The 22,127-nt window shown below is 42.1% G+C and overlaps 1 protein-coding gene across 1 annotated transcript in view; it reads right to left on the minus strand.

The window, feature by feature from the left end:
• The window catches only part of KIF6 (kinesin family member 6), a 295,241-nt gene that overhangs the window by 192,151 nt on the left and 80,963 nt on the right, over positions 1–22,127 (minus strand). Inside the window, exons 8-10 of the mRNA XM_015425506.1 lie at positions 16,951–17,094; positions 14,670–14,756; positions 8,809–8,912 (exon numbers count right to left, since the gene is read on the minus strand). Of these exons, the coding sequence (XP_015280992.1) occupies positions 8,809–8,912; positions 14,670–14,756; positions 16,951–17,094 (335 nt within the window). The remainder of the gene's footprint in view (positions 1–8,808; positions 8,913–14,669; positions 14,757–16,950; positions 17,095–22,127) is intronic.

Below are 22,127 nucleotides of genomic sequence, written 5' to 3' on the forward strand. Positions count from 1 at the left end.
TGGGCTCTTTACTGCCGGAGCGCTGCTCCTGTGCGCTACTGCAGGAAATGACCCCTGGTTATTTGTATGCATGCTAGTGGTGGAGAGGGCTCCTACACGGCACTGATCCATCTGCTTGTGTTTTCTGTAATAATTCTACAAGCACAACATACCAGAAGGAAAGTTTTCCTAGCCTCTGCTTGAGCGGAACAGTCAACAATCAAACAAGGAAGTGAAACCAAACTACAGCACAGGCTTTTTGGCCCTAAGGGATCATGGGAAAATAAGCAGTTCAATAAGGGAACATTACCAAATTCACAACTTAGGAGGAGGAGGAGGAGGAGGAGGAGGAGGAGGAGATTGGATTTATACCCCGCCCTTCACTACCCAACGGAGTCTCAGAGCGGCTTACAAACTCCTTTCCCTTTCCCTCCCCACAACAGACACCCTGGGAGAGAGAGAGGGGCTGAGAGAGCTCTGACAGAAACTGCTCTTTTTCAAGAACAGCTGTGCCAGAGCTTGTGAATGACCCAAGGTCACATCAGCAGGTGCAAGTGCATTTTCTATTCCCGGCACTTTTGATGTGCTGGCCTTGAAACTGGTGAGATCGGAACTCTTGCTACCCCTTTTCCTGTCACATGACTCTGGTGTAATGTGCTTTCCTCAGGACTTCAATAGGTCTGGAAATGTTGGGTCCCAGGTCTGGAAAGGTTGGAGACCACTGATTTGCTGTAGGTCTTTGTTGACTTCGGTTTGCTTCTGTGTAATATAAAAAATGACACCTAAGAATGCTTAATAGATACCTGTCATCCTACATTCACTATATTTATTGTATATTTTATAAGCATTTCCTGAAATTAAATTGATTTTATAGAGTAGATTATAGCATACTGACCTGGATCCAAGTTACCCAGACAGAGCTCAGCAAGATTAATAGTTTCCTGCCTCCCCCTTCCCACACAGCCAGCTGGGGTTGCCCAAATGCTCCCAGAGATCATAGGAGACTAGAAGGAAGCACATTACATTTTACTCTCTGAGTATGATGTGGCAGTCTGTGATGGGAGGGAAAATCAACAAAAAAACATACATATACCCCTCCATCATGGAAGTACCCTTCCATAGGCAGAAAATAAAGTTGGCATTCAAGCCAATGTCATCCAATACAATTGAATAAGAATGTCATATATTATTAGATCAAAAATTTTTAATAGCCATCAGATGCAACACCTGAATACACTCCATTGTTTCTGGATCCTGCTCCACATGAGAGCATCCATCCTTCTAGCTTACAATTGTCATAATTGGGGCAATCAGAGGTAGGCAGGAAGCAGCGAGAAGCCATGCCACTGTATATGGACTCCGAACTAGCTAAGAGCCCAAGCTTCCACTAACAGGCCATCAGAGGAAGACAGAAAGCAATATGGCACCTTTCTGTCATGAATCAATGCACTTCAACTGTGAATGACCTCTGTAGTGAACATTTACAAAGATTGTCATTTTATTCAAGTCACTCTTTTTTATTCCTATGAACCTCCTTGGAAGCCAATGTTGACAGAAAACGGAGATAACGTTTTTTGTTTTAAAAAGTACTGTCATAAAAGAACTCCACAGAAAGTAGTTTCATAAACAAAATCATAGCTATGTTCCTTTTCTGTGGACAGGCGATCTAGACTCTCCTGATTCAGCTCCTCCTATCTGTTAGATTTATTCCTATTTCTCCCAGCTGCTTTTCCCTGGTGACTACTTGATCTCAACTTCTGCCTCATTCTTGCTGGTTTTCCACATCAGTTTTTGCTTCCTGCCACAGCATTAAATTCCCAGCAATAGACTCAGCTTGGCTCCTAGACCTGTTGACAGTTTACATATATCAGCTCCTAACAAGACCCTGATCTCTTGGATCATGTTCTAAATATCTTTAGGTCTAAATTTAATTTACCTCCTCAGTCTAGACAAAAATGTAATGTATTTGCAACCTAAGCAAATGCCATTTGAGGTTTCATGAATAACATCATTGTATGCAACTCACAGGAGAAAATAATGTTACTCTATTTGCCACTGGTTAGGTCTACTGTGTCCAGTTTGGATAAGAACAAATTAAACAGGCTATAAATAAACTACAGCTATTCAGAGGAGCATACAAGTGAAGAAAACATGGTTGCACTTATCTGTAACTGATGTTCATCGAGTGTCTGCCGCGGAGAAGTTTTCTACAAGCTTCTAGAATCTACAACTGAGTGCTCCCCCTACCCTCAGCTCAGCAGAGCTAGATGCTCTATTCCCGCCCAAATGGTCACATGACAAGGAGCAAAGGGAGCATTCTTCCCTCAGTCCTCTTTCTGCCTCCATGGAGATTATGAACAAAGTGTATGGCCTACAGTGGGGAAGGAGGGAGCAGGGCTTTTTTCCTGGGGGAACACGCCAGAACAGAGTTCTGGAACCTCTTCGACAAAATTCTTTTAAAAATGTTTACAAATTCTTGAGTTTTCAGTATAAAGATTGAAAATCTCATTTTTCTCTTGAGAGTTCTGGCACCTCTTTTTTTAATTTTATTAAAGCCCTGGGAGGGAGGGATGTGTGCCTGAACAGAAGACACTCAATGAAAATCAGTTACAGGTAAGTGCAACCATGTTTTCATCTTTGTGTCTTCTGTGCAGTCCCACATGGGAGATTAGCATGCTCACTTACCACAGAGGTAGGTGTGGGCCAGTTAATGGAACAGTGACTGTAACATTGCCTTTCCAACAGCTGCTTCTCTCCTAGAATCTATGTCAATAATGTTTGATGAACATCAATGGAGAGGACCAAGTCACAGCTCTGCAGATCTCCCTGATGTTGAGGTTGCATCAAAAGGCTGCTGAAGATGCTTAGATGTGCCTTCAGGGGAAACAGGCATTCTAAAACTGCTCTAGCATAGGACATCTTACTTGCAGTCGCCACCCATCTAGATAGGGTTTGTGATGATACTGCCTTCCTTTCGTTTGGGTGTGTGAAACAGAAAAAGAGATTGTCATCTTTCCTAAATGTTGAAGTACAATCTGAATAAAACAGTAATGCTCACTTGACATCTAATGTGTGCATTGTTTGTTCTACTGGGGATTGAGATTCGGGGGGAAAACACTGGTAATATTATGTCTTGAGACAAGTGAAATTGGGAAACTACTTTAGGAGTGAAGTCAAGACTGGGTCTCAAAACTATTTTGTCCTTGTGAAATTTCGCAAATGGTGGGTCGTGCCTGAGCATTCTGATTCTGATTGTTAAGTATCCTGTTCTAGTTCTTTAATACTTTCAAAGTTGTTGGTGTTGATATATATTGACAATAGATTTTCATGGTGTGTTTTCTCTTGTTCTCATTGTTCTTGCACTGTGGTCCCGACTTCCAATTTTAAATCTCTTACATAAGAAACAGTCACAAAAGACATACAAATTGGTTGAAGAAGTCATCTGAAGAAATTGTCTGAAGCTGTAGTGGGTCCTTTTCTCCACGGCAAACAAGGACTGAGGGAAGAGTGCTCCCTCTGCCCCTCATCACGTGACCATTTGGGCTGGAACAGAGGAGATGCATTTGAAATTCAAATCTGCACTCTCATCAATATGCATTTTATGTTTGCATAAGAATGCAAAGTAAAAGAAGTCCTTATTTAAGCATGAAGTGTGAAAACACCGTTAGGGACCATAGTAGCAATTTTTGAAGGGCTGAGGTAAAAGTAAGCAAAATTAGGAAGGTTCCCTAACTGACAGACAACAAAATCAGTTTTTCAGGAGAGTTATGAAATCTTTCTCTTTGGAGTTCTTAAGAAAACAACTGAGTACGCATCTGTCAAGTATGATTTCTTGACTACTGGAATCTTGCTACTTCCAATTATTTGACTGGAGAACTAACAATATCAACTAATTTTGGGTTAATTTTTTGGTCACATCTTGATTTGAATTTGGATCTCAGATTTTCAGGTCAGCTGAAATCACTGTCCTGAAATTTACAGTATCACAAAACAAGAAAGATCCAAAACACAGACACATTCTAAGGCTGAAGCATGGTTCTAAAGCATGCCTGTAGGCACCGCAGCATTTGCCAGCGTGCTTTGCTTATTTCTTGAGTGTTGGCAATAAAATCCAAAGGGATTTGAATGGAACAGAAAAACAAACAGGAAGCTTCCCTGTTAGCTGACTGAGTTACAATACAGACCACTCATCCCTGCAGTTATATCACAGCTATCTGGTCTTCATTTGTCCATACACATAGACTTACTTATATCTGTGGGCCTGGCAACCTCTAACTGTTGGCCATACAGGAAACAAACCCTACACATTATTTGAAAACTGAATCCAAACAGCATCATTATCCAAAGCAAAGGGTTGATCCTGCCAACAATGGTAGCCGCTTTGTGACTGGCCTCCAACTCCAAAAACAACCTTTACTATAACTAGTGCTATCTACAAGAACTATTTTGTGGCAGGACCCACTATTCTTTCTCAAAATTCAGAATTCACATGCTCAACAAAGTTGTGGATCCTCATTTTAAAACTTCTAGTTAGTCTGTATATTTGCCTCTACCCCTCTCCCTCCCCTCCTGCCAGATGTAAATGGCTTCAGCTGATCGGTGGGGACCACGTGGCCTGTTGATCAGCTGGAGGACCCTTTAAATTTAGCAGGAGGGAAGGAGAGGGGCACTTGTGCACCACACACTTGCTCGCAAGAAGACCCTTTAAAGAGTGAGCGAGTGTGCAGCCCGCGACCGCCCCTCTTCCTCATTCCTGATAGATCAACAGGCATGCAGTCTGATCAACAGGCCATGTAGTCCTCACCAATCAGCTAAGCCCTTTAAATCTGGCAGGAGGAGAGGGATAGGGGTGGCTGGGTGGGTGGTAATTCTTGGGGGTGGGGCTTGGGGGCATTCTCTGCCCATTCCTGGAACACCCCCTAAATCCCCCCACCAGAGCAACGAGGGGCCCAGGCAATCCTAGGTACTATTTACTTTTACTCAGATTACTCAAATACAAACTTTACAAATGTGCCACAACCTTTGCTGCAGTAGAGGAGGCAAGAGAGATGGGTGAGTATACAGACACTTCATTTAAAGGACAACAATTACAGGTTAGCAACTTTGATATGTCCTCTGTGTAGTCTCAGTTTTGGAGATGCAAATGCTTCCCCCGTCCCCTGGAGAAAGGCCCTGGCTCTTCCAACAGTTGTGTCTACTCCTATTTTCATATCAATTCAATGACAATTGTAAACAGGTGTGCTATATTGGATGCTAATATCCCATGGCACTACTGCCTTTAATCCAATGTGATGGGTGGTGTTTTCTGCACAGGGACAAGTTTGTGAGCTTTCCCCATTGTGGCTGCAGCTGCTGATACATCACAGTTGCAATAGGGTTTTCACATAACAGGTTTCCCTGCATTTTCCCTGTCCCAGTCCCCTGGCAACAGCCAGTCCCTCCCCTCACCACAAGGAGGTTTCCAGGTTTTCTCAATTTCCACCTTTCATCTCTTAAAAACTAAGTTACCCTTTCATTGTGGAAATATAACAGGAAAGGAATATCTCTGTAATGGAACTGGCTAGATACCTTTTTTTAAAAAAAATTAAAGCTGGGAATTCAGAATACCTGATTGTTGTAGCATTATAACTATATTCATTTGCAGATTTAACACACACATCCCTATGGCAAGGTGGGATTGGCCATCACAGAGAGAGGGAAAATGGCTGCAACATACATGGGATGAGGAAAATCTAACTTTCCCACCCACACAGCAGTCATCCTGGCTTTGCTGTGATATATCCCAAAAGTTTACAGCAAAGCAGGTTTGCAAAAAATATCACAGAACACCAGAGAAAACCAGGAGGTGCACTAACGTATCACAGTGCTGTGGGGAAGTGGGAAAAATATGCTTCCCAATAGCATCTATCCTGGAGCAAATAACCTATGTAAAAAAGGTTGGTGTTGAAGGGAAATTCTCTTCTCCTCCACCCTTTTTTTTAAAACAAATGAAGAGCTGATAATCACTACAGAATCTAGACCTGAGCATCTGAAAAGATGACTAGTATGCAGATCTGGCTCGCATGGAAGCTAGGTTTCTTCATCTACAGTGAATGTAGGATTGGAATCGAAGTGCTGCAGAAAAAAAAAATTACCTGGTCACCAGGCTTCCACCTGATGTACCAGCATCACTTAGGTTCACTGGGCTGGATGGGATTCTGGCAGGACACTTAGTCTTGGTTGGAAAGAGATGAGGACACAAGCCCGCAGTACGATCTATTTATTTGAACCTGACCATAATATAAGAAAGCTCAGAGCATTCACCAAAAACGGCAGTGTACACAATTAAGAAAAAGACATCTCTTGACCACCACCCGGAGACCCCAAAAGGGCATTCAGGAGGTGGTGCTGAACAGCGGGACCTTGACAGTATTTATTCCCTCTTGCAACATAATAAAAGACATACATCAAACATCCGGTGGGGTTATGAGCGCACCAGTAGCCATGCCCTTCCCCTTGATGGCACCATAAAATCATAAACTTTTCCTCCCTAAGGGCTATCAGTTAGGTCAAAGCCTCTGGCCAGAGCAGGTGAGGTATAGACAAAAATCTCTTGAGATCCAGCCTTGGGGCTTAGTGCATTTTGGCTAAAGGAATGTGAGATATGTGTGGGAAACCATTCGTTCACAGCCAGGCACCATTTTGCAAATAGGAAGCAGGCATTGGACACACTGCAGTGCTTCATAGGAAGAGACCAAAATCTGTTTTTGCTACATCTATTCAATATACCTTATACATAAATGGCCAAGTCTCCCTTAATCCAAAATTCTGCCACACAAAGCACATACCTCATACTGGAAAGAGGTGCCTCATAGAGAACTCATCTCTTTGCCACCCAACAAATGGACACATCCTCCTCATTTGGCCCAGTGCTTATGTTATGAGAGCGTGGCAACTGCTACAGGGCCATTCCTTCATACACTGTTAGGATAACATGAAAAGCTCTAGCTCAAGATAGAAGGAGCCAATCCCGTCGCTTCTGTTCACACCAGCATGAACCCTCCAGATATTGGGTTATCTTTAGGAGGGGGAGGAGCTGCAAAGTGAATTCCCCTGAAATGAGCCTGGCTTTTTTTTTAAATGGGAAGGATTGGCATTGTTCCCATACCACTGTAGTAATGTCAGATTCTAGCAGTTAAAGCACAGAGATGAGGAAACTTGCATACGTGGAAGGTATATTCCACCAGGATTGGATTAAAGAATATGTGAGATGTGTGCATGTTTTCTTCAATACAGGCCAAAAGCAGCTGTCCTCCGTAACTGCATGCATAACTGCTGGGGGGTCGCATGGTGAAAATAACATGATTCCCACAGTAAATGGACTTCTGTGAACATGACTGCTCCCTTCACTCACATCAAAGTTGGAAGATATTCTGTCTGTTAACACACATATAGTCAGTGGTAGCAATTCAGCACCATAACACCAAACAATTTTTCCTCATCTCAACTAACTGCTGTGTAACGGTCCAGCTGCCCTGACAAACTCTGAATGAGCCAATGCAACAGTGATGATATTTGCAGAGTTATGTTTTTTTTCCCTTAGGTCCCTTATAACTAATAGCCTATCCATTTTCTGACAACGCATCTTCCAGAACTGACTGCCACATAAAGTCTGTAAATGAGCTATTTACATAAGAGAAATCATGCATCCTGCTACCATGGATCTGCATTCTTTACAAATCCATGTATCTCCCAAGCACTAACAAGCGTAAAGGAGAATGATGTGGCAAAATAATAAACATGTGGGCATAACATACATTATAAATTCAAGCTTACTTTGGTACAGAAGAAATCAGTACAGTAGCATGTCTCAACACAAAAAAATATTCATTGAAAACTTTTGAAGTATTGCAATACGAACCTTCTCAACTAATATTAAACTTCCCAATTTGAATCTGGCTTTCCCCTAGAAAGACCTTGGTGTTTCAGGTCAGGAAGCAGGGAATTAGTATAGTTCCCTCTTCCTTTTCCTCCTCCCATGACCTAGGACCCTTCAAGGATAACCTCAGGGGATTTGCATCTTCCTGCCAGCAATACTACAGGTCTTCCAGCCCCACACATTCTTCCCATACCTATTCCTACCACTTTATCTCCAGAAGATATACATACAAGCCATACAATTAGCTGGGATATGCCGCTATCTGGAATTGTAAATGTACTGCCAGAAGTGTTACATGTTAAGACCAAACAGGCAGGAGCCACAGAAACAATCAAACGGTTTCCCCATATAATTGAAAAATAAAATTATCATATGGCATTGTGTGTGGAATAGCCAGGAGATGCCCCTTTGGGGGGGGGGTATTGTTTGGCTGCCAAAGCTGCAGCTCTTTTTTGGCACCACTCAGTGCAGTGACTTGCCTAAGGTCACCCAGCTAGCTTTAAGTGGGGAAGTGAGGAATCAAACCCAGTTCTCCAGATCTGAGTCCTATGCTCTTAACCACTACACCAAACTGGTTCTCAGTTTTCCCATAATCAACATATGACAGGCATTATCATGTCACATTTTTATCTTTGTTCCTTAAAAGCAGAACTGAACAAATCCTGCGCTTCTTTATGGCAGTTTTCCATAGAAAGCAGCCACTCTTTTAACTGAATTTTGCAGCTATCTCATGAGAAGTTAACATTTACATTGTAAGGGAAACAAATTACTTGGACATATTTTACTGAATCAGTAAAATGTGCTTTGGTTTAATTTCAGTGTACTTGGAACTGAATTGATTCTTGCTATGCTAAGATACAAAATAATTCCAAGTGAAAGAAAGAAAACAAAAGAAAAAGACCAAACATTACTGAAGTAGTTCTTCTTGTGTAAGTTCTTCTGATCTTTGTTCTCCTGTCACCATGGCCAATTCATCTTTTAGCTCCTGGATTTCTTTCTTTAATCGTGCTATCATCTGAAAAATAAAATAGGTATGGTTCTAATCTGGAATTTCTTGGGCAACCTCTCTCATTTAGAGCTTCTTATCTTATATTTATATCTTGTTATACATTGACACACTTTTTCTCCTTCTATGAAAATGGACAAACAGTACAAATTAAATAAAATCTGTGATTTGAATAACACAGACAGAAGATGTTATTTTAAAAGCCAACCAGCTAAGATGAAAATTAAATTAAAATATTACTGCCCCACAGCTTTGCAAAGCAGTATTTCTTCCATCTTACCCCAGAGCCAGAAAATGCCCATAGCATAGGAAATTATAATTCTGGGAAAATCCTATTTGGGATTTCCTAACGATTCACCTATCTGGAGTTACAGAGTAACAGTATGCACTTATGTGAGCACTAGATCATACATTATAACATGGATCATACATTATATAGGGTAAAGGTTTCCCTTGCTCGAAAGCCAGTCGAATCCAACTCTAGGGTTGCGGTGCTCATCTCCATTTCCAAGCCGAAGAGCCAGTGCTGTCTGAAGACATTTCCTTGGTCATGTGGCCGGCATGACTAAATGCCAAAGCAAGAAATTGCTTTCGAACAGCTAGTTTGGCAGGAGCTGGAACCAGAGACGGGAGCTCACACCGTCATGCGGCACTCGGGTCTCGAACTGCTGAACTACTGAACTTCCAGCCTGCAGTTCAGCGTCTTAACCACTTGAGCCACCGCAGCTTCTTGGTACATTATATACATGTATATAAATGTCTGTCTTTCACCTACTACTGCAGAACATCAATTGGAATAGTAATGAGTTTTTTCCAACTGAAGCAAATGTTGAGAAAATAGCCATCTCTATGAATAAATATTTGTCATTTTTAATGACAGTTTTAGCATCCAGAAATTTCTGCAAAATTCTGCAAGGAACTATAGCTTCATTTAGACAGTTAGGATTCAAGAACACAGTACTAAAATAATTGTGCTGTGTATACAAAGCCACCAAACTAGATTCATCCACGTCTTCCAGGAAGACGGCATGTGACATTTCCCAGCTGATGCCTGTCTCAGAAGATAGTTATCTCATAGTTATCATTATGCATTAGTAAAGTTTGGAATACATAATTCATGAAGATGGCATCCTCACTATGCATTGACATTGTAGTGGATATGCCTGTGTAACATATATGTATAATATAATAACATAATAATCTTCATATCAGGAGGACTTTTTAATTAGGGCTGTAATTAATTAGGGCTGTAGCCCTGACTTGGATAGCTCAGGCTAGCCCGATCTCATCAGATCTCAGAAGCTAAGCAGGGTTGGCCGTGGTTAGTATTTGGATGGGAGACCACCAAGACCAGGGCGGCTACACAGAGGCAGGCAATGACAATCCACCTCTGTTAGTCACTTGTCTTGAAAACCCAATGTGGGCTGTGGTCACACGGAGCATTAGCCACGCTACAGAGACGGAAGATAGGCGGATTTTCCGGGCGCAATCACACCGCCACATCTGGGAAGCGTAGAGCTCCCGTGGCTCACCCGAGGCTTCCCGCTGAAGATGCGGTTTAAAAAACTAGTACCCCTGAGGTACTAGCTTCCAGAAACCGTGGGGCAAGGGCGGGCGTCTGATCGCGTTTCCGGTGGTAGTTAGTGGCATCAGGCACCCGCCCATGTCCCATGAAGGGTTTTTTCCCCCCAAGTCTCCAGGATGCGCAAAAGCACCCAACGGCACATGCGCACAAGGAGGAAGTGGCGTTGGCCACAGAAGGAGGAGGAGGAGGAATGCAAGGGGGGAGCAGCCGTCGTGGCGGACCGGGGCGCCCTGCGGAGGGGGTGGCAAAGCTGAGCAGAGAGAGGCAGGCAGGCGGACTGGCGGTGGGGGGCCACGGCGCTTCACTCTGGTGGGGGGGCTGGTCCTTGAGGGCGGGCCGTGTTTCTCCGCTGTTGGGTGCAGCGGGGGCGGGGGGTGTCATTCCTGGCCATCAGCGTCGCCTCCCGGTTTTGACGGCGGAGGAGGAGCACGCGTGTGGGTGGCTCCGCGAAGTGCCTTTCCAGACCTCCAGAGCGGAGCCAGGAGGATCTCCTGGACCACCCCAGGGGCGGGGGTGTCTGTCCTGTTGGCCTCCTCAGCCCAGCCTCCAGTGCCGGCGGCCCGCGGGACCAGGTGCCCTTCCACAGGGCCTGTCCGGGCTGCGATGTCTCGCCGGCCATTCAGTAGTCCTGCTGCTGCCTAGCCGTCTGATCGGCACCTCCCCCCTAACCACGGGACCTCCACGGGACCTCCATGGGACGTCTGATCGCGCAACCGCACATTATTTTGCCCCGGGGCAAACAGCCACGCATCCCCCCCCATTTTCTGGCCTGTGTGACCAGGGCCGTGGTTGGCAATAAGGTGGCTGCAACTTGATGGCACTTTACACACACATAATTAGGGCTGTACTATAACAAAATGTTTCAGAAAGATGCTTTGGTGGGTTTAGGGACTATACTACTATATGTAATATATAGTCTGTTACTGTAGAAAAGAGAGAGATTGGATTTATACCCCGCCCTTCACTTGGAGTCTCAGAGCGGCTTACAAACTCCTTTCCCTTCCCCTCCCCACAACAGACACCCTGTGAGGTGGGTGGGGCTGAGAGAGCTCTAACACAAACTGCTCTTTTTCAAGGACAGCTGTGCCAGAGCTTATGACTGACCCAAGGTCACATCAGCAGGTGCAAGTGGAGGAGTGGGGAATCAAACCCGGTTCTCCCAGATTAGAGTCAGCACACTTAACCACTACACCAAACTGGCTCACTGAGTAATTTCTGCATCATTTAATGTGTCACGTTAATGCTTAAGCTTTGCCTCAGCACCATTTTCAGATTTCTGCTTGCTCTCCAATTTCTGCAACCCAAACCTTTTTGCTTTGTTTACTGGATGTCCCATCCTGTTGATTCTATTTGATTTATACTGTATAATCTGTCTTGAGTCTCAGTTAGAAAAGCAGACTATAAATAACATTAAATAAATAAGACCACACTTGTAAGAAAAAATAGTAGCACAGATCCCTTCAAACAATGCTGGAATATAAAGAAACAAAATAAGGTATTACAGGGATGATCTTTCAATTGAAAAAACATGTCAAAACGTTAAATGTTAGATATAGTTTTGTTTGGTTAAACAGATCAAAAGAAGTACTTTTACACAATTTGGAATGAAAGTTGCTTCTAAATTCCAAGGAATATGAAAACAAATCCCAGGCAAGAAGATCATTGTTAGTGACATCCAGTTTCTCTGGGACAATCAGGAAGTCTTTGATATCTTTTGCTTTATTAAATCTGTTTATTTCCTCTGAATGATGCTAGATTTGGGACAACTGTATTTTGCTTTATTAAATCTGTTTATTTCCTCCGAATGATGCTAGATCTGGGACAACTGTCTAAAGTAACCCATGATATTTAATGGAACCTGGTCTAAAGTCAAATAGAAGCAAAATGTTCACCAGTTTCGGACTTTTGATGAAAGACAGTTTCTAAAAGTGTACATTCTGATAATAGTGATACTAATAAGCTGATAATACAATTGTTAGTCTCCTTTATTCTGAAAAAGAATCCCTTCTACAAATATGTACAAAATCTTTGGAACACAATAAGAACATAAGAACATAAGAGATGCCAATGTTGGATCAGGCCCATCCAGTCCAACACTCAGTGGCCAGAAATACCAGTGCCATCAGGAGGTCCACCAGTGGGGCCAGGACATTAGAAGCCCTCCCACTGTTGACCCCCCCCCCAAGCACCAAGATGACAGAGCATCACTTGCCCCAGAGTCCCTATCTATACCTTGTGGCTAATAGCCACTGATGGACCTCTGCTCCATATGCTTATCTAATTCCCTTTTGAAGCCGTCCATGCTTGTAGCTGCCACCACTTCCTGTGGCAGTGAATTCCAAGTGTTAATCACTCTTTGGGTGAAGAAGTACTTCCTTTTATCCGTTCTAACCCGACCGCTCAGCAATTTCATGGAGTGCCCACGGGTTCTTGTATTGTGAGAAAGGGAGAAAAGTACCTCTTTCTTTACCTGCTCTTTCCCATGCATAATCTTATAAACCTCGATCATGTCACCCCTCAGTCGTCTTTTCTCCAAGCTAAAGAGCCCTAAGCGCTTTAACCTTTCCTCATAGGGAAAGTGTTCCAACCCTTTTATCATTCGGGTTGCTCTTTTCTGCACTTTTTCCAAAGCTATAATATCCTTTTTAAGGTGTGGTGACCAGAATTGCACACAGTATTCCAGATGAGGTCGCACCATTGATTTATATAGCGGCATTATGATATTGGCTGATCTGTTTACAATACCCTTCCTAATAATCCCCAGCATAGCATTGGCCTTCTTTATTGCAGTCACACACTGTCTCGACATTTTCAGTGAGTTATCTACTACAACTCCAAGATCTCTCTCAATACATTATTACTCTAGGATAGCTTATCTATTTTAAACACAACCAAATATCCAACATAAAAATTTTATTTAAATAAATACCCTTAACAAAAAAAAGTGAAGCAACAGACACTAGGACACTGCAGCCATGGGTGGGGGACGGGAATGAGGCAGAAAAAAATTATTCATTTCACACATGTTGTAGAGATAGGGTTGCCCACCTCCAGGTGGTGGCTGGAGAGCTCCCGGGATTACAATTGATCTCCAGGAGACAGAGATCAGTTGACATGAAGAAAATGGCCACTTTGGAAGGTGGACTCAATGGCATTATACCCCACTGAAGTCCCTCCCCTCCCCAAATCCTGCCCTCCTCAGGCTCCACCCCCCAAAATCTCCAGATAGTTCTTAAGCTGGAGCTGGCAACCCTATGTGGAGACAATAAGTATTTTTATCTTAAGAAATGGTTCAAGAAGTGGGGGGGAGATATAAGATGCAGCAGTTCCGGATTTGTCTACACATTTATAAACATTGCTAATAAAATTATAAATTGTAACTCAAGATTAATAAGGGTGTTTCCACATAGGTTATTCGCCTTGAGTTCGATGTTGTTGCGAAGTGGATTTTTCCCCTGCTTCCCTAACTGAATTGTGGTATGTTCACACAACTTCCAGGGTTTCCCCAGCTTTGTTCTAACCTTTCCCAAACCTGCTTTGCTCTGAAGTGTTTGGAAAGCTTGCAGCAAAGTCTGGATGTCTAACATGTGGATGGGAAAGTTTGGATTTTCCTGGTCCCCTCTCACAGCAGCAATTACCCCGCAACAGCCATTTTTCCCCCCTGTCACTAGGGCTTTTTTAAAAAATCAGCTATTGAATAGCATTACATCGATATACTGTTATATCAATCTGTCTATCAGGTTCCTTCAATTCTCAGCTTTAATTTTTAAAAAAACATTTACATCTGTGTTTGTTATGCCTTTTTTCTTATTTCTTTGCACATTAAGGGGATACAGACTTAGTCTAAAGAAATGAAAGCTGATAATGCAGGGAACCTGATACATATATTGGTGTATCAATATAACACTATTCAATCTCTGATTTAAACTACAGGGAAACTACAGAAGACTGTCCCTGTGTGGAAACCGCAACACACACATCATTTTTCATGCTGTAAAGCTATGTGAAAATCAATAAGAAAAGGAGGTAAGAGGGAACATGCCTTTACATGACAACAAGAAATTGCAGCTTCCAGAATCAAATTTATGAATTAGAATTAATTATGAACATTTTAGTGACTTTTAGTAACCTTTTAGTTTAAACATGACTATCATGTTTAAACAATCAAGAAGAGTCCTTACCAGCCTGGGATCAATTTCTTCATTAAGAACTGCTTCATTCTTAATAAGGGCAACACGCTGTGCAAACCTACAAGTTGATATGGATTCCTTAGGGGGGAAAAACAACTTTATTAACATGTAACCATGCAAGTGAGTCATGACTCATAAAACATAACAGCTATTTTGGGAATGGATAATAGTTCTGATATAATTTCTGTTAAATCAGTATCAACTGGCATTTGCCACCAAAAACAGCAACCCCACATTCAGCTTGCCCTCTCTGCTCAAAGTGGATCACATAATGTGAAACTATGTAATTAGACAACATAAAACATACAGTTGGACTAAGATTACAAAAGTTTTAAAAATGCAAAAAGTAAAAGGTAAACATGATATATCACAAACAACACAGAAAATGGAATTACAAAAGCAGAAGACAATGCCACAAGTGCACAGATTTGTCCCCAACAGGGAGGAGGGATAACCCAGGAAACTACAGGCCACTCAGTCTGACTTCTGTCCCAGGAAAGATACTGGAGCAGATTTTGAAGGGATCAATCTGCGAGCATCTAAAGGACAACTTGGTGATCCAGGGAAGTCAGCATGAATTTGTCCACAAGAAGTCCTGCCAGACCAACCTCATTTCCTTTTTTGATCGAGTGACGAGCTTACTGGATCGAGGGAATGCTGTTGATGTTGTTTACCTGGATTTCAGTAAATCTTTTGACAGGGTTCCCCATGATGTTCTGATGGGTACACTAGAGGACTGTGGACTGGACTCTAGGATAATTAGATGGATAGGGAACTGGTAAGAGAACCGCACTCAGAGAGTACTGGTCAATGTCATTTCATCTGAATGGAGGGAGGTGTCCAGCACGGTGCCACAGGGCTCAGTTCTGGGCCCAGTACTTTTCAATGCTTTTATAAATGATCTGGAAGAGTATGTGGAGGGGCTACTCATTAAATTTGCGGATGACACCAAATTTGGAGGAACAGAAGATACAGAATTCAATGAGATCGAAACACATTGGAAAAGTGGATGGATGTGAACAAGATGCATTTAACAAGGATAAGTGCCAAGTTCTACATCTGGGTAACAAAAATGAGGAACACGCATACTGGAAGAAGGATACACTTCTGGGTAGCAGTGTGTGTGAACAAGATCTTGGGATATGGGTGGACCATTTGTTAAATATGAGCAGCCAGTGTGATGCAGCAATAAAAAGGCTAATGCGATCTTGGGGTGTATCAACAGAGGCATAACATCCAAATTTTCCTTAAAATCTGCCTCCATTCCTGAGGACTGCAACGTAGCTAATGTTACCCCCGTCTGACGTCGATATCGGGTAAGTTGGTGAAAACTGTTATTAAGGAAAGAATTAGGAGGCACATTGATGAACATAGAACTATTGAGACAGACTCAGCATGGGTTCTGTAAGGGAAGACCTTGTCTCACTAACCAGTTAGTGTTCTTTGAGGGAGTGAACAAACATGTGGACAAGGGGGACCCAATAGATGTTGTTTACCTTGACTTCCCTATGGCAGAAAGTGAAGAGGACCTAAAGGGCCTCTTGCTGAGGGTGAAAGAGGAGAGCGCAAAAGTTTGCTTGAAACTCAACATCAAAAAAACTAAGATCATGGCATCCAGCCCCATCACTCCTTGGCAAATAGTAGGGGAAGTCGTGGAAGCAGTGACAGACTTCACGTTCCTGGGATCCAAGACTACTGCAGATGATGACTGCAGCCATGAAATAAAAGATGCCTGCACTGCGATGGCAGACCTAGACAGCATCATAAAAAGTAGAGACATCACCCTGCCAAACAAAAGTCCGTATAGTCAAAGCAATGGTATTCCCAGTAGTAATGTATGGCTTCAAGAGTTGGACTATAAGGACAGCTGAGCGCCGAAGAATAGATTCTTTTGAATTATGGTGCTGGAGAAGACTCTTGAGAGTCCCTTGGACTGCAAGGAGATCAAATCAGTCAATCCTAAAAGAAATCAATCCTAACTGTTCCCTGGAAGGCCAGAGACTGAAGCTGAAGTTCAAATACTTTGGCCACCAAATGAGAAGGGAGCACTCACTGGAGAAGACCCTGATGCTGGGAAAGATTGAAGGTAAAAGAAGAAGGGTGACGGCAAAGGATGAGATTGTTAGACAGTGTTATTGATGCAACGAACATGAAATTAAGCAAACGGAAGACAGGAGGGCCTGGTGTGATGTGGTCCATGGGGTCGCGAAGAGTCAGACTTGAGTGTGCAACTGAACAACAACAACATATTGAAGAAAAGGGGTTAACATACATCTATGTTCCTTTTTTCAATTGATAGTGTTGCAATCATTGTGGTCATGCAGTTTCCTCCTAAGCTGTCTCTTAGCACTGAGGTCATCATAGAGTTCCTGTAAGGAATATGAGATCGGTGTTTCTCCGACAGGGCAATAATCACCTGCAAGAACAGAAATGGAAAACTCCGTATTATTTTGCTCTTGGCTTCTTGATAATATCATTTTACAGCTGAGCAGTTTCATCAAGGAAATAATATTATACATTAGTGAACGCAACTCACTTTGGTACTTAGACCTAACTTAGCAAGCCTAAGCAGGTCAACTCAGAAGTGAGTTCCATGTTATTCAGTGAAACGTATTCTCAGGATACTGTCCTTAGGATTGTAGTCTTACTCTGCTAGACTTAAATATTTAATTTAGTATGTACCAACATTTGTATAAATGTAGTATAATGAAATGTATCACCTTAACTGTGCAATCCTAAACAGTTACACCCTTCTTAGCTGAGGGACTTCAGTGGACTTAGAAGGAAGCAACTCTGTTAGATTTGCACTGTTAGTTACACCTATTTGCTTTTTCAACCTATCTTTCCACATAAAAGAGCCCTCTAGTACAGAAACAATGCTAGGATTAAGACAATAATGCTAGGAAAAGTTGAAGGCGGCAGGAAAAGAGGAAGACCCAACATGAAATCGATTGACTCAATCAGGGAAGCCACGGCCCTCAGTTTGCAAGACCTGAGCAAGGCTGTTAACAATAGGACATTTTCGACGTCATTGGGTCAGGTCACACGGACATTTAGTGCGGGCTTCACTGCTGATCCCTCGCGCTTTACAGTTTCCTGTTCATATAGGCAAACCCACCTCCCGCACGGAAGCGGGCTGACTCCCGCGGCTTCCGCTGTTTTTATCCGCGTCTCCTGACACCCGTTGGAACAGGTGTTTTCCTGATATCTCACGCTTTGTATCCGCGGTTTTGGTATCTGGACAGCAATCCGCCGTGACCGCGCTACCCTCCCACCCCCTTTTGTGTGTGTGTATGTTTCCAGTTTAAGTTATGCGCATGTGCAAACAGGCACTAGCTTTTATTTTGGTCTTTTTTAGTTTGCATGTACGCCCAAGCGCATGGGAAGACAAGCGCATGCGCAGGTTGTTTTTTTTTAAAAAAACCCCACGCCGCCACGGGGACGGCGTGCTGTGTGATCAGTACTTCATGCGAGTGAAGCGGAAGACAGAGGGACCGTCTGACCACCTCCAAGCGATATAAAATGTCGCGGATAAAAGAACTGCGGGAAAACTAGCGGGGTAAGAGGTCCGTGTGACCGCGGCCTTTAATTCATAGGGTCACTATAAGTCCTTGATGGCAACATACATGCACAAAACAATAAAATCAGCAAATACTCGTATCAATACAATCAGTTGTCAATATTTTTAACTACTGCTCATTGGGCAATCACACAATGGAATATGCACAAGCACAGATAAGAAAGTGCCACTTCAGAGTGACAGGCTCTGTTCTTCTTCTTCACCAGCACTTTGACATTAACTGTCCTCATCTGCCCAATTCCTTCTCAAGTCTGCCAAGGCACAGAACTAACTTTCTCATCCTTATCATGGGGAAAGTGGGTGGGTTGTGGGACTGCACAGACAGCCATCAGTAAAACAACTGTTACAGATAAATGCAACTCTCGCCCTTTCTGCACTCTCCTTTTAATCCATGTTTACTGTGGTGTCCTCCAAGCAATTCTGCACTAAAATTGAATTCAACCTTCTTTTAAATCCAGATCCCCCGCCCCATTCTGCACTAAAATTGAGTTCAACCTCCCCCATTCTGCATTATATTCCCTTCCTTCAGTGGTCAGCCCGGTTTCAGCCTGCTGTTGCCCCAGGTTATTTGGATGCTGCTTTGCCGTGGACTTAATTTGCTTTGGCTCAAACACTGAGAAAATCCGGAGTGACAGCAAATGTGGAAGGGACCTCTATTGCTTCCTTTGTGGCTTTTATGCAGTCCCATACATAGAAAAACCCACAAATGTTAGCTGGAAGAGGGAGTACAGGCTCTTTTATTGATAAAGGCTCTGCACTACTGCTTTGACAATATGAGCCTCTTTCCAGGAATTGTTACAGTAAGTAAAGAAAAGCCATTGAGGAAAACTGATGCATCTCTTTTTCAGGCTTTTTTGGGACTACAGTTCCTACTTACAAAACTGAACCTAACTATGTCTTCTTCACTGCTCTTTCCTCACTAGTATTCTAGGTTTGAGTGATTTTTATGGGATTTGTGAAGGAAACCATCTTAGTCAAAGATGGTGCTCTGTCTTAGCTGCCTTTAGCCTTGATTCAAGAAGTACCTTTGTCAGACTTCCGGTTCATGGATTGGTGATGGCGGTCGCTCTCCCCGGACCTCGGGGGAGCGATTAGCACACCAGCGGCATGGAGGGGTGCTACCTCAAGTGGCATCCCCACGGAGCCTTTGTGATAGGCTCCAGGCCAGAGGGCTTTTGAGAGTTAGCCTCTTCGACGGCTCAATGCCAGAGAATTGAGGCTTCCCTCCACCCTGACGGTCCTGCTGTCGTGTGGCCTTCGAGCACAAGCTAATTCGACCGGGACAAGTGTGGGAGATTGAGCGGAATAACGAATTATGTGAGCGAGGTCAGAGATATGACCAACAATGAACGTGAGTTCAAAGTAAATGAAGTATTTTAAAAAAACGAATCACCCCCCGTGGGAAAAGCGGAGTGCAAAGAGGGATGCCTCTTAAGCGCATGGACAGATAAACGTATCAAGGGGGAAAGGAGGAATTAAACAGCAAGTTTGTTTTGAGAGACTTACGTGAGTGCCGATAGTGAGAAGACGAGTTTTTTGAGCCCTTGCAAAGCGATTTGAAATTGTAAACAAAACTGTAAAATGGCAGCTTCCCAAGGAAAGTTAAAAGCGAAAGCACCGGGCAGTCAGAGCCCCAAACCGGAAGAGGGAGCAGACGTCATGAAGATGTTAGCGGATATGCTCAAGTAGATGATGGAGCAACTCAACGGTATTAACCAGCGACTGACCTCACTAAACCAAAACTTCGCTCTACAGCAGCGCCAGCTGACAGAAACGGAGAAGAAAGTGGAGCATGCAACTGAGAAAATTACAGAGATGGACACCACAAATAAGAAAATGAAGAAAAGAGTGACAGATGTGGAAACAACACAAAACCTCCAAGAAAACCGTCTGTTACAGCTGCAAATGGAAAAGACCAACATGATTCTCAGATTCCAGGGAGTTCCTGAAACTGAAAAAGAAGATTTGAAGAAGACTCTGGGTGAGATTATTGCTCTAGTAACAGGCTTACCAGCGGATGAAATAGTAAAAGATATGGAGACTGCCTATCGGGCTTACTCCAATTATATTTTAAAAAATAGCCTGCCTGGAGAGATTGTGGTCAGATTTGCAAGAAGACAGACCAGAGATGCTATATTAAAGGAAACCTCGGCAACTCCACTGAAATTGGGGGATACAACCATTAAGACTTTAAAAGACATTCCATTTGAAATTCGTCAAAAGAGGAAAAGCTATAAGAACTTAATCTCTTTTCTTCAAACCAATGGAATTCAGTACCTGCGGGAGCAATGAAAGTTGTATATGATTTCAGAGATTGAAAACCGAAGTAAAGGCAGAAGGACTTTGAAAATCGCCTTTTGAAGTAAAGAAGACGCTCAGAAAGTTCTCTCATAACAACTAATATAATTAACATAGAAGCTGTGAAAAACAAGAACTTTACAAGTATATTGTTTTACTTACACTTTTATTACTATCATTTAGTTTAACACGGATATGATCTCCTTCTCTTGGGTTTTTAGTTAGTGTGGGTTTCTTTTCTTTATCCATAGTTGTAGTCCCCCTTCCTATATTTCTTTGTAGTTACATAGTCTTATGAAAAAATAATAAAAATATCCCTTTGGGGTTTTTTTTAAAAAAAGTACCTTTGTCTTCTTGGCAAGAAAGGTGTGACCTTCTTCTAAACCTGTGCAACAAAGCTGGTGACAACTTCATTGGACAGCTTTATTTCTGCTTTGCTGGATTATAGAACAAAAATCTAAGCCTACTCTTTAAAAAGAAGTAACCGGACAACTCTTTTAAAAAAAATATACTTTCTTTATTGAATTTTAAAGACATAACAAACACAGATAAACAAACAAACAAATACCCAACCAAAAATTACATTTTCAACATCATTGCAACAGTCAAACTTAACTTTAAAATATTTCTTCATATCTTATGTATTTTCCACTGTAACCCAACGCATATTTCTCATAATTTATCAATCTACTTTTCAACCCAAAAAATAAAGGTTCTTAGACTTACATTCTAAAGTAATTACCTATCACCTTATCTTCTTTTATTTAATTCAACGGATATCAACAACAGCTCAGTTCTTCAATAGTCTTTTCAGCAAAAATTTCTCGAATATTTAACCAGGCCCCAACAGGTCCATGACCTTATTTTCCAATCTTAACCATATATTTTATATATTATATTCTAACAACAAATTAGTACTCACAACTTTAGTCTTATTCTATTCCTTTACATTATCATGGCAGAAATAACCCCTATAAGCAGCATTAGAAATAAAAAAAATTTAAAAAATAACTCAAGTGTTTATAGCCATTTACTGGGGGGTATCCAAGCATATAATTAACCCCAAAAATCAAATATTCAAAATTAAAATCCTTTTAAGCAACAACAGAAATAAGCTTTGAAGATAACACAAAAGTACTTAACCATTAGGCTGCACAGAGGTTTAAAGTTCTTATTATCATTCCAAAATAAATCAGAATATATTCTAACAACAATTATTACTCACAGCTTTAGTCCTATTTCATTTCTTTACATTATAATGGCAAAAATAACCCCTGTAAACAACATTAGAACTAAAATTTTAAAAATAACTCCGGTGTATATAATCATTTACTGGGGAGTATCCAAACATATAATTAGTCCCAAAAGCCAGATATTCAAAATTAATGATCTAGAGTCAGATATAAATTAATTTTTTCCACTCTTTCTTTTTTCCCCAGGTAAAAGTTATTAATAGACTACCCCAATCCTTCTTACAGTAGTTAGTTTCTTTGTATTATGATAACAAAAATAATCCTTTTAAGCAACAACAGACATAAGCTTTGAAGATAGCCCAAAAGTACTTAACTATT

Source organism: Gekko japonicus, unplaced genomic scaffold, assembly GCF_001447785.1.
Source record: "Gekko japonicus isolate JY-2015 unplaced genomic scaffold, Gekko_japonicus_V1.1 scaffold506, whole genome shotgun sequence".
NCBI lineage: Eukaryota > Metazoa > Chordata > Lepidosauria > Squamata > Gekkonidae > Gekko > Gekko japonicus.